The 12,181-nt window shown below is 39.6% G+C and overlaps 1 protein-coding gene across 4 annotated transcripts in view; it reads right to left on the minus strand.

Annotated features, from left to right (window-relative positions):
- The window catches only part of CYFIP2 (cytoplasmic FMR1 interacting protein 2), a 94,362-nt gene that overhangs the window by 47,523 nt on the left and 34,658 nt on the right, over positions 1–12,181 (minus strand). For 3 of the 4 annotated variants that reach the window (XM_072989986.2, XM_072989987.2, XM_072989989.2), the window contains exons 10-13: positions 9,818–9,909; positions 4,593–4,710; positions 2,915–3,034; positions 2,543–2,668 (exon numbers count right to left, since the gene is read on the minus strand). In XM_072989986.2, the coding sequence (XP_072846087.1) occupies positions 2,543–2,668; positions 2,915–3,034; positions 4,593–4,710; positions 9,818–9,909 (456 nt within the window). The remainder of the gene's footprint in view (positions 1–2,542; positions 2,669–2,914; positions 3,035–4,592; positions 4,711–9,817; positions 9,910–12,181) is intronic. The other variant, XM_072989988.2, reaches the window with a different exon arrangement.

Genomic DNA, 12,181 nt, shown 5'->3' on the forward strand with positions numbered 1-12,181 from the left:
TTTCTTAGAGTCAATAAAGCAAATGTACATATCAGCATCTCTCTCCAAGTACATGTAGGAAGAGTAGCATTTCCATGATTCCTAATCCTCATTTGAAGCCAAGTGTGTCTCTCCCAACTTTTCTGGGCACTTATTGTAATTTTTGCTACTTATTATCTTTATGAAAAATTTAAACAAAAAGCCAATAGAACTTATCACAACCTGAGTTTGATCTTGGACTCAGATAACTGACTTGAGGTCTACTCAACCTTCCATCCCTCTGAGGTTGGTAAATTGAGTACCCAGTTTATAGGGGGTGGGGGGAGCAATCATTAAATTGTTAAACTGCCCAGAGAGTGTTTTAAGCACTATGGGATGGTATGTAAGCAGTGCACTTTGCTTTGCTATCATTCAATGCTTCCATCGCTACATGCATTTTTGTTAATGATAATAAAGATGGGTCGCAGCTAGATTTCAGAAATAATTCGTGCTCTACAGATTCACTTGAAAGGATTCAGTAAAACATCTAATGCGTCATATTTTATTAATTTCAACATATCTGCAGAAACATCACCCAGTCTGAAAGAGTTACCATTTGCATTTCAAATTTTGGATTTCTGGATTTCTTCTCCAGTGTCACCTTGTTAGAATAAATTTCATTGATTTGGTATCTTCTTTCAAGTACTCACTGAACACTTTGATTTTACTTGTGATGTGAAGAATTATCACTGTTCATCAGACATTGTCATTTTTTTCCATGCCTCCTATCTCTTTGATTTTTGTGTATGTCAAGAATCTTCTCTAGGTTTGTATTTCTCTACATTGTTCAGATCATAACCCTTCTCCGGCTGCCCTAATTCAATTTTACATGTCCTTATATAGCTACATGAAATATTTCTATTTGATGTGGACTTTATTTTTCAATTTTGCCTCTTTTGCATCAACTATAATATTTATTCCCTCATCCATTTCATATCCCTTTTGATTTATGTATCAACTTTTGATGTTGCTGTGGGCCATATCTACCAACCCTCTATGTATCAGAGCAAGCAACATTTTAATAAACTATCTGTGTATGTGTCTTTCTGACTCTCTTCATGGATAACCTTAAAAGGATACAGTTGGATCACTTAGTTGCGCTTAGTTGCAACTTCCTTTTTGTATTTTTTTTTCTTGAATTGAGGGGGACTCCAAAGAAGACAGGACTATGCTTTCAATTTATGTCCTTGTTTTCTCTGACCTAATACTATTTTATTACTTTTTTTGTCACGGATAAAGCATCCTTGGTTCTAATTTAAGTTCTTTGTTGGTGACTACTTCTTCACAAAACTGTTTCATTCATTCTCCATGTTTATTGTGTGTTCTTAGTCCATATTTTTCAGTAACATCTCTTCAGGCTCCTTCAGCTATCCTAGAATCAAAATCCACCCACTATAAAATGTAAGTGTTTCACAACAACTTTGTGTTCTTAAAAAAAAAAAAACCCTCACCTTCAGCAGCAGGTGGGGCTTATACTTGCCTTCCAAATATACTCAGTCAGGCTTGTCAGCAAATCAGTATTCCATTTGGTGGGGTGGAAAGAACACTACTTCAAAAATGCTTAGCCATATCAAGATTAAATGGCAAGATAAACCATTTACTTGATGCTCATATTATACAAAACAGATAGCATGTCTATATGGTACAGCTGATTCATACAACTTGAAAATATTCATTGAAAAACCACGTTTCATGGTAAGATCCTTCTGACAATTTCCCCATCTTATTAATTCTGTATCATTTATAACCCATACTGAAGCAGAACTGATGCATGCTAAAATTATTATTTCCTTTTCCAGATCAACAAGGCAGTTTATCTTTTATAGGTAAAAGGTAAAGGTTCCCCTTGACATTTTTAGTCCATTCGTGTCAGACTCTAGGAGGCGGTGTTCATCCCGTTTTCAAGCCATAGAGCCAGTGCTTGTCCGAAGACAGTTTCCTTTGCCACGTGGCCAGCGTGACTAGGGAACACCATTTTACCTTCCCACCGAGGTGGTACCTATTTATCTACTTGCATTTGCATGCTTTCGAACTGCTAGGTGGCAAGGAGCTGGGACAAAGTGACGGGAGCTCGTTCCGTCATGTGGATTCGATCTTACAACTGCTGGTCTTCTGTTCTGACCCTGCAGCACAGGCTTCTGCGGTTTAGCCCACAGCACCACCACACCCCTGTATCTTTTATAACTACACACAAATAAGCTAAGATCAAAAGAGCTGCTTGGACTACTATAGTGTGGCCACCACTTAATACTTATGCTACTGACTACTTTGAAACCCCATTTAGTGTAAAAATGCTTAATAAGAAAAATTAGGCAAGAAAATCACACTGGCAGGCAATTGCAGTGGTGGTGTTATATTGTTGATACAAGCCCTTGGAGTAAAAATCAGGCGACTAGCCAAGGGTAAAGTGAAGGAATACAGCTAGAATTTAGCCCCAAGTATTCTGTATCTTAAACACTGCCATTTCAGTCATCTTTTAAGGGAAATGTTGCTCTGAATACCACAAACCAATATAAGCACTCACCTCAACAAACGCAAACTTTTCCTCACTAGTATAATTGTACCGTGTGGCTCTCTCATACTCCTCAGCAGTGCCTGGGCAATCTTTGTTACAGAACTTATCTGTGGGATGGACTAACTTCCAAGAATACTGAGCAGAGGAAACAAAAGCAGGAATAATCTTGTCATTGATCCTGTTACTTCAAAAAATATTTTTTGGGGGAAAAATTAACTGGATCACACAGATTTCTCCACTGTATATAGGGTGTCTGCTAACTTAAGGCTTGGGTTTGTGAGCCAGTGATCAACATTTATATATGTATTTATCAGATTATAGCAAATCAGAAAGAATATAAATTCAAATATGTCTAAATTCAGGTTTATAGCCAATACATACCACTTCCATCACGTGGGCACTCCATTTGGACAGAAGCTGCAGTCCGCGTAAAGCCAGGTCAAAAAGCTCTCTGTACTCTTCATCTGACTTCTGGCTATCCAACCCTGAGCCGGTCACAACCTGGAGAACATCAGACAGCTATCTATCTGAGGGGTATGTTGCTGCAGTTGCTTAATTTATTTAATTACACCTTTATCAAATGTTACCACCACCATCTATGCACAAAAACATTTGTAAACTAAAATGAAATTATGGCACTGAAAATAAAAGAGCCAGTGATGGGAAGCGAGATAAGATACAATCAGAGGAAGTAAGATGCAGAGACTGCAGCAGTAAAGATGACACTGTTATTACATCAGTGTCATTACTGTCACTGATGATGAAACGGCATACTTAATTTCCTATTTCAGATACTTTCTTTAAAATTGGGCAAAAAGAATTAATGAGTTTATACTGAAGAGGGGGGAAAATCCCAGATGTGATTTTAAAAAAAGGAGGATTGGGGGTTTCAAACTTAAGATTTTGTTACAAAGGACATCAATAAGCCTAATCAACACACATATATTGCCAAGGTAGATGTGCAATGGATAGAAACAGAATATACAGATTTGCATGGTTTTCCTTTCAATAAAATCTTCCAGCTGCTTCTGAACATGTACAAGAGAACAAGAATCCTTTCAAGAGTTAAACCTTCATGGTAGAGAAAAGAAGGGCAAAAATCTAAGCTAGTGCCTTTGGTTTCATCCACATCATTTAGTGACAGCTACAGAGCACACACGTTCCAGACTTTAGAGATAAGTGCTTCCTCTTCTGGATCAAATGAAGGAAATCCAGTGGAAGAGCAAAGCCAGGATACCAGTTTCAAATAAACACTGGAAGTGGTGTTGAGGGCCTCGAGCAGGACTTGTATTGGGCAGGTCTCAGACAGAGAAATGTTGGGTCCAAGCCTAGATATTCACAAAGTTAGCACTAAGAACAAACAATCTCCAAGACACTAATGCTTCCAATTCTACATACTTTTTCTCTTGAATAACCTACAGTATACCTTGCTCTTTCGTGTTGCCTGCAGCATGGTACCCATTTTCATGGTATTTCAGTTGTCAAACATACATTTCAGATCTAGGCACCCTTAGTATCATATGGTTTCCTTCATGGGGGAGGAGCTATGCTTAGTCCAGCTCCTCTCCACTGAATTTTTGAAAACTATTAGACAAATAAGAGGCAGAGGAAATCTGTGGAGCTTGCCATAGAAACAAGGAACTGGGAAAAAGAAAAATAAGAGAGATCTCCCAGTTTCATTCCGCAAATAACAGAGAACATTTATTGCTTTGGACTCCTGGGATTCCAAACATCGCTTGGGTTGCCCTAGGTTCATGCCACGGTATCTCCAGCTACAAATATTACAACTGGCAAAGAGCTTTCTCTGCCTGAATGCCTGCAGAACGGCTGTCCACCAGGGTAAAGAGAACAGGATTGGGAAATGGAAAAGCTACAACACCTGCAGGACCACTCTGAGCTCTGCAATAGTGATAGTGGGATAGTGTCCAGATCCCCATTAATGTCACGGATGTTCGGAAATCACCCCTCCCTCTTCCAGTGCACATGATGAGTATCTCTTTTTTTCCCTTTCCTGAATGATACAGGGAGGGAATCTGCCTTTGTTTCCATCAATGCTTACCTCGCTGTTGCTGTAGCGAGCTAGCTCAGAAATAAAGCGGATATGATCATCTCGAATCTGTACCATCTGTTCGCAGATATTGTACTGGGGACTGATGCTGCTCTGAGTACATGTCCACCTGGGTGGAAAATCAATACCTTTAAGTTAACAGCTCTTATTGTGAAGCCAGAGTGACTACTACTTGAGACAGTTTAACTTTATCATGTCACAAACATGCCATCATCGTATGTATATTTTTAGGTTTGCTGCTGCACTGTTACACACATTTCTCAAATTGTGTTCATGGATACAGGTCTAAGGTGATATATTATTATACAGGCAGTAATTTCCTGAGGACAACACTTTTGCCTACCTTCATTATTTACCTAAAACGTTATTATCTTGCAGACATAAGGAAAATTAAACTGAGAACAGTGTCATTGATAGCAGGCCAAATTATGGATTAATAACACATTATGGAATGCACAATGTGAGCAGAAGACAGATCTTCTCTCTCCTGAAAGCAGGAAAATAAACACTTTCTTAATATTGTTTTTCACTTCTGGGCCATATGTTCTGAACAAGAAGCAAAACAAAATTTAAAAGCCTGTACTACAAACTGAATTTATCAAGCTAGGAGGGCACCAAAGTATCTGCCACCAAGACTTGACATAAACCAAATTGCTGACTTAATTTAGACATCACACTCAACTGGTTTGTACTACTGCCAGTTTGAAACAAAAACACAGTTTGAGCTTCTAAATGTACCAAAAACAAACAAACAAACAAAAACAAACCCTTGTCCTTGCTTTGATTTTGTACTTGTTCAGCGTTAGCATTTCCATTCAGCATGGGCTCTAGATCAACCACTTGATCTCTTTTTATCTCCCATCCTGAATGATATTCTCATTGCTGTGAAATTGTTGTTTGATATTTTTAATTGTATTTATTCTATTGTGTTGTGAGCCGCCCAGAGAAGACACTGTCTAGATGGGCGGAATAATAGATAGATAGATGACAGATCGATAGATCGATCGGAAGGAAGGAAGGAAGGAAGGAAGGAAGGAAGGAAGGAAGGAAGGAAGGAAGAAAGGAAGGAAGGAAGAAAGAAAGAAAGAAAGAAAGAAAGAAAGAAAGAAAGAAAGAAAGAAAGAAAGAAAGAAAGAAAGAAAGAAAGAAAGAAAGAAAGAAAGAAAGAAAGAAAGAAAGAAGCAGAAGAATTGTATGGTATGTCAATTAAGACAGTACACAAATCATAATTAACCCCATCCATTTCTGGTTCTAGTTGGCTAGCTGGCTACAAATAACGATATGTGTATTTGGCCATCACACAAAATCAATAGTTAAACAACCTTTATGTGATTTTATATGATTTATTCCCCTTATTCTTCCATAATCATAAACTATTCACAGATTCAACCAAAGGTACTAATATCAGACAATTACTTTATTATTCAAAATCTGGTTTCTTTATTCTTTAGTTATATGAAGACAAGGATATATATATGGGTGTGCGTGTACTCTTAACTAGCTCTTCATGGTGATTACATTGCAGTACAGTTTTGTTAACTAAGCTGATTATTATGTCCAATTATATCTCTAGATGTCCCATAACCCCAGTACTTTACTCTTACCCTTTCAGTGTCCTGCTTCCCCAAATGAATCGATAGGTTAACAGAGATGATCAGACATTTTGTTGTGCTAGCCCAACCTGTCACATATAATCTAGTCCATGCACAGAGTTAAAAGGCCACACAAGAAAAAATATAGTTAATTGCATCTCAGCACCACAATGAATAAGTAAGAGAGAGGGAATGAAAGGGAAGAACAGGAAGGTGTAGAAACACAGGAAAATTATCATGCAGCCAGCTAATGTCCCAAATCTCTTCTCCAGGAAGGGGAGGGCTGCAGAAGGGGCCACGCTGCTCTGGTTGGAAACTGAATGAGAAAGGAACTGTTAGTAAGTGAGGACGACAAGAAGAAATATTTCACATTTTTATGGGTGAAATGGAACTGAATATACTAAAAAGGGATTAGATACACAATATTATTGAGTGGATTCCACAAATGGAAGACCGTACTAGTTTCTGAGGGGTTTTTTTTCTGGTTAAAATTCCAATACAGTACACTTTGGCAGGATAGGGTAAAGTTGAAGATGATCAGTGAAGGAAAAACATCCATGCTAGTGTGGCAAACAATCTTAGAATGTTAAATAAATGGACTTCCAAATAACACTGCTTAGCATTTCTTTACCAACTTTTAATGACACATGAGTATTTATGGGATTACTTCCTACATGAATGATTAATCCATGGACTTTACCTCCTTGAGATTTTGTCTGGATCTGTGTTTAAGCAGTAGCATGAAACAAGTAGTGCACCCTTGGTTTGTGGTCATGATCTCTTCACAAAAATGAAAAAAAAAAAACCACAAAAAAACCAGCACCAGCTTGTGCACTGTAACAGAACATGTGAGTACTATCCCATACATATGGGGCTGAGGGATTTGGCCCTATGAGTTGGGGGCCTTGGCACCAATGGTATTAGAATTAGACCAGAACGCATCTTGGCAACACATACATTAGCAACCATTATGGTTCACACATAGGTGGTTGCTTCCAATAGAACTATGTGGAAAGTGCGCAAATGACTTCTACTCAAGAAGTGACCTATGTATTTCCTTACGTGTCTGAACTAAGCAAGGAGATCTTTAAGTGAATGCCTCATTCAACAGGGTATCTACTTAAACAGATTCTCCACAAGAGCAACTGACAGCATTCTTGAAAACCATGTTGCACATTCTCTATGGCACTGCATATCCACTTCAGTGTACCCTTTCTTAATTCCTGTTTTCTTCTGAAACAGATTTTAATTTGAGACATTTCACACGCTGTTCTACTTTAAAGCCTGCAGGTCAGAGAATCTCTCCTTTATAATGTTGTCCCACCATGCTGCCCCAAGTGAAGCCTCTGTTGAACAGATAGACAAATAGTTATGTCCATGCTCTGGAGGATTTTATATCCTGTGCAAAAATGTGGATAAAAACTTTCCAGAGCAGGCACACCTCATTCACATCCACAGCATGAAACATTCATACCTGCATTCAAGATCATCGTCAGCATACAAAAACAGAGAGTGGACATGCAAGTACAGACAGTGAATGGCACATTTGCCGAAGAATCTTCATAGTACGTGGTACCACACATACACATAAGCATGCTCCATATGCAGATATTTGGAAATATCCAACAACCATCTCACTCCCATTCTCACAAGCACCAATTAGCCAGTTACACAGTACATACATCCCCATGGGCATTAAAGTATTAATATTTTTGAAAAGTTTTATGTCTGTCAAATGAGTCAGCAAGTCTGTCTAATTAGTGCCTGATTAGGGGGTGGTTGAAAAAGGCTTTGCCGAATAAGGCACGGGGAAGGAGGCAGTAAACACTGAGTAAAACGGGGTCTGAATAGGTGGGATATAAATAAATAAATAAATAAATAAATAAATAAATAAATAAATAAATAAATAAATAAATAAACAAACAAACAAACAAACAAACAAACAAACAAACAAAAGGTCAAGTTATAGTAAGAATGCAGGCCAGAGAATGCAGACTGACAAAGTCAAGGAGCCATATGAGCTTTGGCTGAAGGAATCAGAGTGCTTATGTCAATTCACCAGCAGAACGATTAGGTGAAATTCTGAGTAGCGAAGAAGGGCAAACATACAAAGAGGTGGAAGCAGGCAGAAGGAAACAGGAAGATGGTAACTCAGGTCAAGACATCAGTAACATGACCAGGAAGAACACTGAGGGAATGCAGATGCTGCTTCAATGCCAGAGCTACTCATCACCTAACATCACATGCATCAGATGCGAAGTACACGGCTCTTAAAGGAACAGAGTTCTGGCCTGGTCCTCACACTAATAAATCAGAGTGGCTACTTCAGCATGAGAAGAGAAGACTCCCTGGAAAAGACCCTGATGTTGGGAAAGTGTGACGGCAAGAGGAGAAGGGGACGACAGAGGATGAGATGGATGGACAGTGTCATCAAAGCTACCAACATGAATTTGACCCAACTCTGGGAGACAGTGGAAGACAGGAGGGCCTGGCGTGCTCTGGTGCATGTGGTCACGAAGAGTCGGACACAACGACTAAATAACAACAACAACTTCAGCAAGCGGCTTGAAAAGAAGTCTCCAGCTTTTGATTAGATAATTAACCTTCAGGTCCAGATTGCAACATCAAAGCCAGAGATATTATTTTCTCTTCCTCAGAGCAGCTTTCAAAATTAGTAGGAATTGTATTCTTCATTTGCATTAGCTATATGCTTTTGAAAGTAGTATATAAAAGTCACTGGGATATAAAACCAACACCATGGTATTTTGGTCAAGAACCTGGGGGCACACATCAACCTGAAGATCACAAATACACAAGTCTGGGATATGGGAGGGTCAGATCTGATCATGGACAAATTGGAAAAGGGGCCATCAAGACTGAAGGTAGGGCTCGCCCCACCAGTAAGCAGAGTGGGAAAGAACCCTTCAAAGGCAGATACTATGGGGTTGCAACAGCAACCTCATCCCGAACTTTCCTCCTCAGTTTCCTGCCAACTTGCCCAGTGCCCACTAAAATAGTCCAGCTACACTTGGAAATGGTGGATGATCCGATCTCATTGTCAATGTTGACGTAAGATTGACGTCCCAGCCCAGTTGGCTGCAATTCATGGAAATGAAAGGGAGGCATAATTTTATCCTTTGCCTCAAGCAGCAAAACATTATACGTTGACTCAGACTGTAGATTAAGCATTTTCAAAGATGAAAGTATGAAGAAGATAGAGTGACATGATTTAACTCCTTTCACTTAATTTTTCTGGGATTTTTGGGAGGCCAATATGAAAAGAGAATAGTTACATCCAGTCCATTTATCGCTGTGAGCTTAGGCACACCTCTATCAGTATAAACACGGGATGGCAGACTGTGATCATTCAAGGCACAATAAAGAAAAAGAAGTATGTGAAATGATAAATACACACACATACACATACACACACACACACACACACACACACACACACCTTGCATTAAGACACTCATTCATATGGAGCTATGCCCATGGACACATGCTCACGGGTACCCATGCATAGACCTTACATACGAGAGCAGGAGAGTTGCAAGTGACTTGGCAACTTCCTCTCTTGACCAGGACACACCAAAGCCAAGAGACATTATGGCAGGCACTCACTTGGATTTGTTCTCCTCATAGTGAGCACTGGTCTTAATGTATCTGGCCAGTTCTATCTGCATATCGCCGAATAAAGGGACCACCTGCAGCTGCTGGAAGAAAAAACAAAAGATGATTTAAACAAGGCAGAGAGGTTGCCTTTGTCTGAACGAGCAATATAAGAGATGGGGGTGAGGAAACGTATTCGGCCACCAATGAGGGAGGACATCGTTCTGGAACAGTGGTCCCAACAACTCCTCATGAGCAAAGAACATCGTACGTTTTCAAAATGAATGAGATAAATGAAAAGAATGTCCAAAAGCATAGCTTGTGGGCTAACTTTTAAGAAGAAAGAACATGGCATCCTGAAGGCATGACTGGAGTTCACGAGAATCATGACTGGAGTTCTGAGAACACCAGACTAGTATGGCTACATTAGTGGTGTCTTATGGATGACTGTGGCCCAAATCCTGTTGGTGTAACTTTGTGTGGCGTAACTTAGATAGGCCACTGGAAGCATTTAATTTAAAGTAATTAAAAGCTTCCTACGACCCCCCTCTCCATTCAGGTTCCAACGTGCCCTAGTTCTCCACTTTGCCCTGGGGGAGCTTTTGGGAGCCTTGGGGCAGGGAGGAGGGCTTTCATAGTCAAAAGATTGCTAGCAGATTGCTTCCACCAGGATTAGAGCCAGCAGCAGTGGTTTTTTTTTTTGGTCTTGGATTATTATTACAGGCTCCCCCTACCTCAATCCTGAGGCTCCCAAAGGCTTCTGCAGGGCAAAAGGGAACACTAGGGAGCCATGGAACCTGAACAGGGAGACCAGCGTAGGAAGGAAATAGAAATTTTTCCATTTGTTTAAACTAAAGATTTTCAGCTCCCAGTCTAGATGACACAAGCGCAATTTTTTTCCCCACTGGTATTTTACCCATTATGTTCATTCTTTTTAAAAGTAACTTTACAAGCAGTACCCTAAAAAGGAATTACTGTAATATCAGTATTTCAGGCGTTATCCCTGAATCCAAGAAGGGCTAAATAGGTGGTAGAGAGTCTCACAACTGGGAGCCTGATCATGGGAGCACGGAAAGCATGTTCAGCTGACCACACTTACAAGCTCCTTTGCAGACCCTCACGTTAAGCACACTGAAGTCTGAGAGATTTCTGGGTGGTGGGGGGACACAGTGAGCCAGGTTTATGCCCATACCCCAATTCCCACCACCTGTTTAGTTCTACATGGATTCCAGCACAATGCACAAAAACAGCTAATATGATGCACACAGTTCTTGAACTAGCAAAATTACCACGAATAACATGACTGTCATTCTATGTGGTAGATAAATCCATGTAGGTGAGTTGTTACTAAATTTATTTATTTTTATTTAGTTCTTTATTTGATTTATACCTCGCCCATCTGGTCTAAAACACTGGTTCTTAACCTTGGGTTACTCACGAGTTTTGGACTGCAACTCCCAGAAGCCTTCACCACCAGCTATCCTGACTGGGGTTTCTGGGAGTTGCAGTTCAAAAGCATCCGAGTAACAAAGGTTAAGAACCACTGGTCTAAAAGACCGCTCTAGGCGGCTAAATCCAGGGTAGTACTTAAAAAACTGGAATGCTCCAATGCGGTACACAGTTAACTCTCAGAAGTCATGAATATGGTAACAATAGATTATAAACTGAGGTTTATGACAACTTCTGCACATGAAAGATCAGTATACCAATTCATTCATCTCGCAATACCCCAAATTATATCAGGGGTGATTAATGTTTGCATTACATGTTAATCACTCACAAGTTAAACATAATAGAGGGCAACCAACTGAAGCTGGAACTTGTAAAATGAATATACAGAAGAAATTGTTATTGTAGCAGAATTGAGACATTGGCTGAAATCCAGTAGTAAGATGCAACTAGAGTGGAACGTATGGAACTTGTATGGATGTTGATGCAACAGATCACCACTGACTTAGTGGGGCTACTCTAGTTGCATCTTACGACTGGATCCCAGGCATAAACTCTAAATTAGGGTTGTAAAATGCAGAAGGAGAGGGGCCTTGCACACATTTCACAGTTGTGCAGTACAGGGAATTTTAGTAGGTGTAGTCTCTCTGACAAGTTACACAGGCAAACCTCTTTCTATTACAAAGGACAACCATGCCCTTTTCTACATATGATCACCCTTTGTTAAACATCTGTATCTCTTTAATTTGGTAATTTATGTTGCACTTCTTGCTATAATCACCGCAGCAGTATACCAATATGTTGTAAAAATTTTTCATAGTCAGGAATACATTTCTTCACCAACAATCTCTTTTTGAGAGACTATGAAGATAATTCTGATTTTTCATTAACTATCATGACGGCCATATCTGACTACTAATCTCAGAT

This window comes from Pogona vitticeps, chromosome 2, assembly GCF_051106095.1.
Source record: "Pogona vitticeps strain Pit_001003342236 chromosome 2, PviZW2.1, whole genome shotgun sequence".
NCBI classification, from domain to species: Eukaryota; Metazoa; Chordata; class Lepidosauria; order Squamata; family Agamidae; genus Pogona; species Pogona vitticeps.